At 28.8% G+C, this 2,495-nt stretch overlaps 1 protein-coding gene across 1 annotated transcript; it reads right to left on the reverse strand.

The window, feature by feature from the left end:
• Window positions 1–948: 948 nt before the first annotated feature.
• On the reverse strand, window positions 949–2,183 carry LOC133834531 (rust resistance kinase Lr10-like). Its single transcript, XM_062264177.1, has one exon. The coding sequence runs from the start codon at window positions 2,057–2,059 to the stop codon at window positions 1,109–1,111; it is 951 nt and encodes a 316-aa protein (XP_062120161.1). The 5' UTR covers window positions 2,060–2,183; the 3' UTR covers window positions 949–1,108.
• Window positions 2,184–2,495: the final 312 nt, after the last annotated feature.

Genomic DNA, 2,495 nt, shown 5'->3' on the forward strand with positions numbered 1-2,495 from the left:
TGTTGATCACTAAAATACACTATCATATTTCAAGTGAGTCAACAATAATTAGAATTTTGAATTGTTACAATATAGATGTTAGCTAATCTTGATATTATACAAAATAATTTATGAAAGCTTAAATTTGGATACTAACTTATCAACAAAACAATATATAACACCAACAACATCACATCATCATATAAAACATAATATGAATTTTACAAATGTGTTTGTTACTATTAAATTAACCATCTACTTTAAACCAAAATGTTAAAAAAAAAATCTACACGGTACAAAATATGCCAACATAGTAAGTAAAAAAGTTTATAACTATATATAAACACTTAATCTGAAATTAACAAACATAAACATAAAAAATATTATTGAACATTGTACAAGATTGAAAACCCACAAGAACTCAAAGTATCATCTTCATACTATAGCCAACATTTTAGGTTCAAACCAGTATTCATTTTCTTCGTCGTTCTATAAACCACACACACAATTCATTGTTGTGGACTTAAAGAACTTTCTCCTTTGACAAAATTTGCGTCAACACATGTTAAATACCATAAAGATTCATTATTATATGTACACTTAAATTAAATAAATGTATATTGACGTTTATACATGAAAATTAGATTTAAGACAATAAACTAAACTAATTGTTGTCAGTAAGAAGTAAGAACGATATGTTTTATGATATATAAGATAGCATAGTAGGGCCGCTAAATATTAAATTAGATGCCGTATATGATTAACATAAAGTTCTTTGAAGAAATATTTTAGCATAAATTGATCTCAATCATACCAATTGAAAATAGATCAAGAAAAATAATGACACAAAATAGTAAAACAAAATAAATTCTACCACAATCAAATCAATAAAAAAAGCATAATGATTATGTATATCAAAAACAACTTTTGACTAATTATTGATATTTCGACAATCAGTTAGGGGTTTGATACTTGAATCTGTAATTATAAATCATCAAACAAATATTTTTCATACATTGTTTAACATATAATTATATTTTGATATTACAAAAATCAAAACCAATAATGTTAAGTATTTTAACAAAATACTAAAATTACAAATGTCAATCATTTGGATTTGGGGCCATACCTATCTTTGTAGTGTTAATGATGGTATTATTGGGTGTTGTGAATATGATGTCTCTTGAACATGCACAGTAGGCTTCTCTAGTTGATACAAGGAAGGCTTTGGAGGCATTTGTAGACATTCAACTTCTCCTTCAAGCATTTCAATAACTTTGTTCATTGTAGGACGATCACTTGGCTTCAGTTGTATGCACCATAATGCTACTATAATCATCTTCTTTGCAATTCTTGAATCGACCTCGTCTGTATCAAATGTTTTCATCTCTATATTTTTTTCTTGACTTAATTGGTCATGCACCCATGACGGAAAGTAAATCTGGCTAGTATTTTCGACCGCATTTAAATTTTTTCTTTTACTTGCCATTTCCATCAACAACATTCCAAAACTATACACATCAGCTTTATTAGAAATTCCTCCAATGTTTTTGTAAAATAGCTCTGGCGCTATGTATCCTAAAGTTCCTCTTGCTGCAGTTAAGGACACATTATTATTATTCAATAGGCATAATCTTGCTAATCCAAAATCAGAAACTTTTGGAATAAAATTTTCATCCAAAAGAATGTTGTGAGGTTTAATATCAAAGTGCAAGATTTGCATGTAACATCCTTGGTGCATGTATTCAATCCCACGTGCCACACCAAGCGAAATTTCAAAAATTTGCTTGCAACTTAAAATGGTAATTCCATGAGAAAAAATATATTTTTCCAATGATCCATTAGACATGAAATCATATACAAGAGCATTCTTTGAAGAGTGGACACAAAAACCAATCAAATGAACCACATTAACATGGTGAATTCTTCCAATTGTAGCTATTTCATTAATGAAATCCTGTCCATTTCCCTTTGATTTACTCAGTACCTTAACTGCTACAGTACGACCACTACGAAGCTTTCCTTTGAATACAGAGCCATAACCTCCTTCTCCTAATTTTTTTTTGAAGTTTTGGGTCATCTTTTTTATCTCACTAAATGAGTATCTTATAGGAGTGAAATTATTTTGATTGTGAAGGAACTCTTCGATAGAATCATATGTTGATAAATGACGTCGTCGCCATTTATAGATTACAAAGGCAACTACAAATGGTGTCCCAACTATAAATTTGAATTCTGTGTGTAACACTGCATTTTACAAAAAATAAAACTTCAATTGTAGTACATGGTTATGCATAGTTGATTTCGAGTTTGAGTATATCATATATTAAGTACTTTAAATTTGTATATTATTTTAAAGGTTTCTACCTTTTTGGACCTTATGTTTTGTCCAATTACCTATTTGGACCCGGTATTTTGACAAATTATTTTTTGGACCCTATGTTTTGTAAAATGGTTAAAATAGAACCTTAAAACCGATTTTGGTCAATGTTTTCTCAACTAAAATCACAAATAAA

Source organism: Humulus lupulus, chromosome 5 (assembly GCF_963169125.1).
Source record: "Humulus lupulus chromosome 5, drHumLupu1.1, whole genome shotgun sequence".
Classification (NCBI taxonomy): Eukaryota; Viridiplantae; Streptophyta; class Magnoliopsida; order Rosales; family Cannabaceae; genus Humulus; species Humulus lupulus.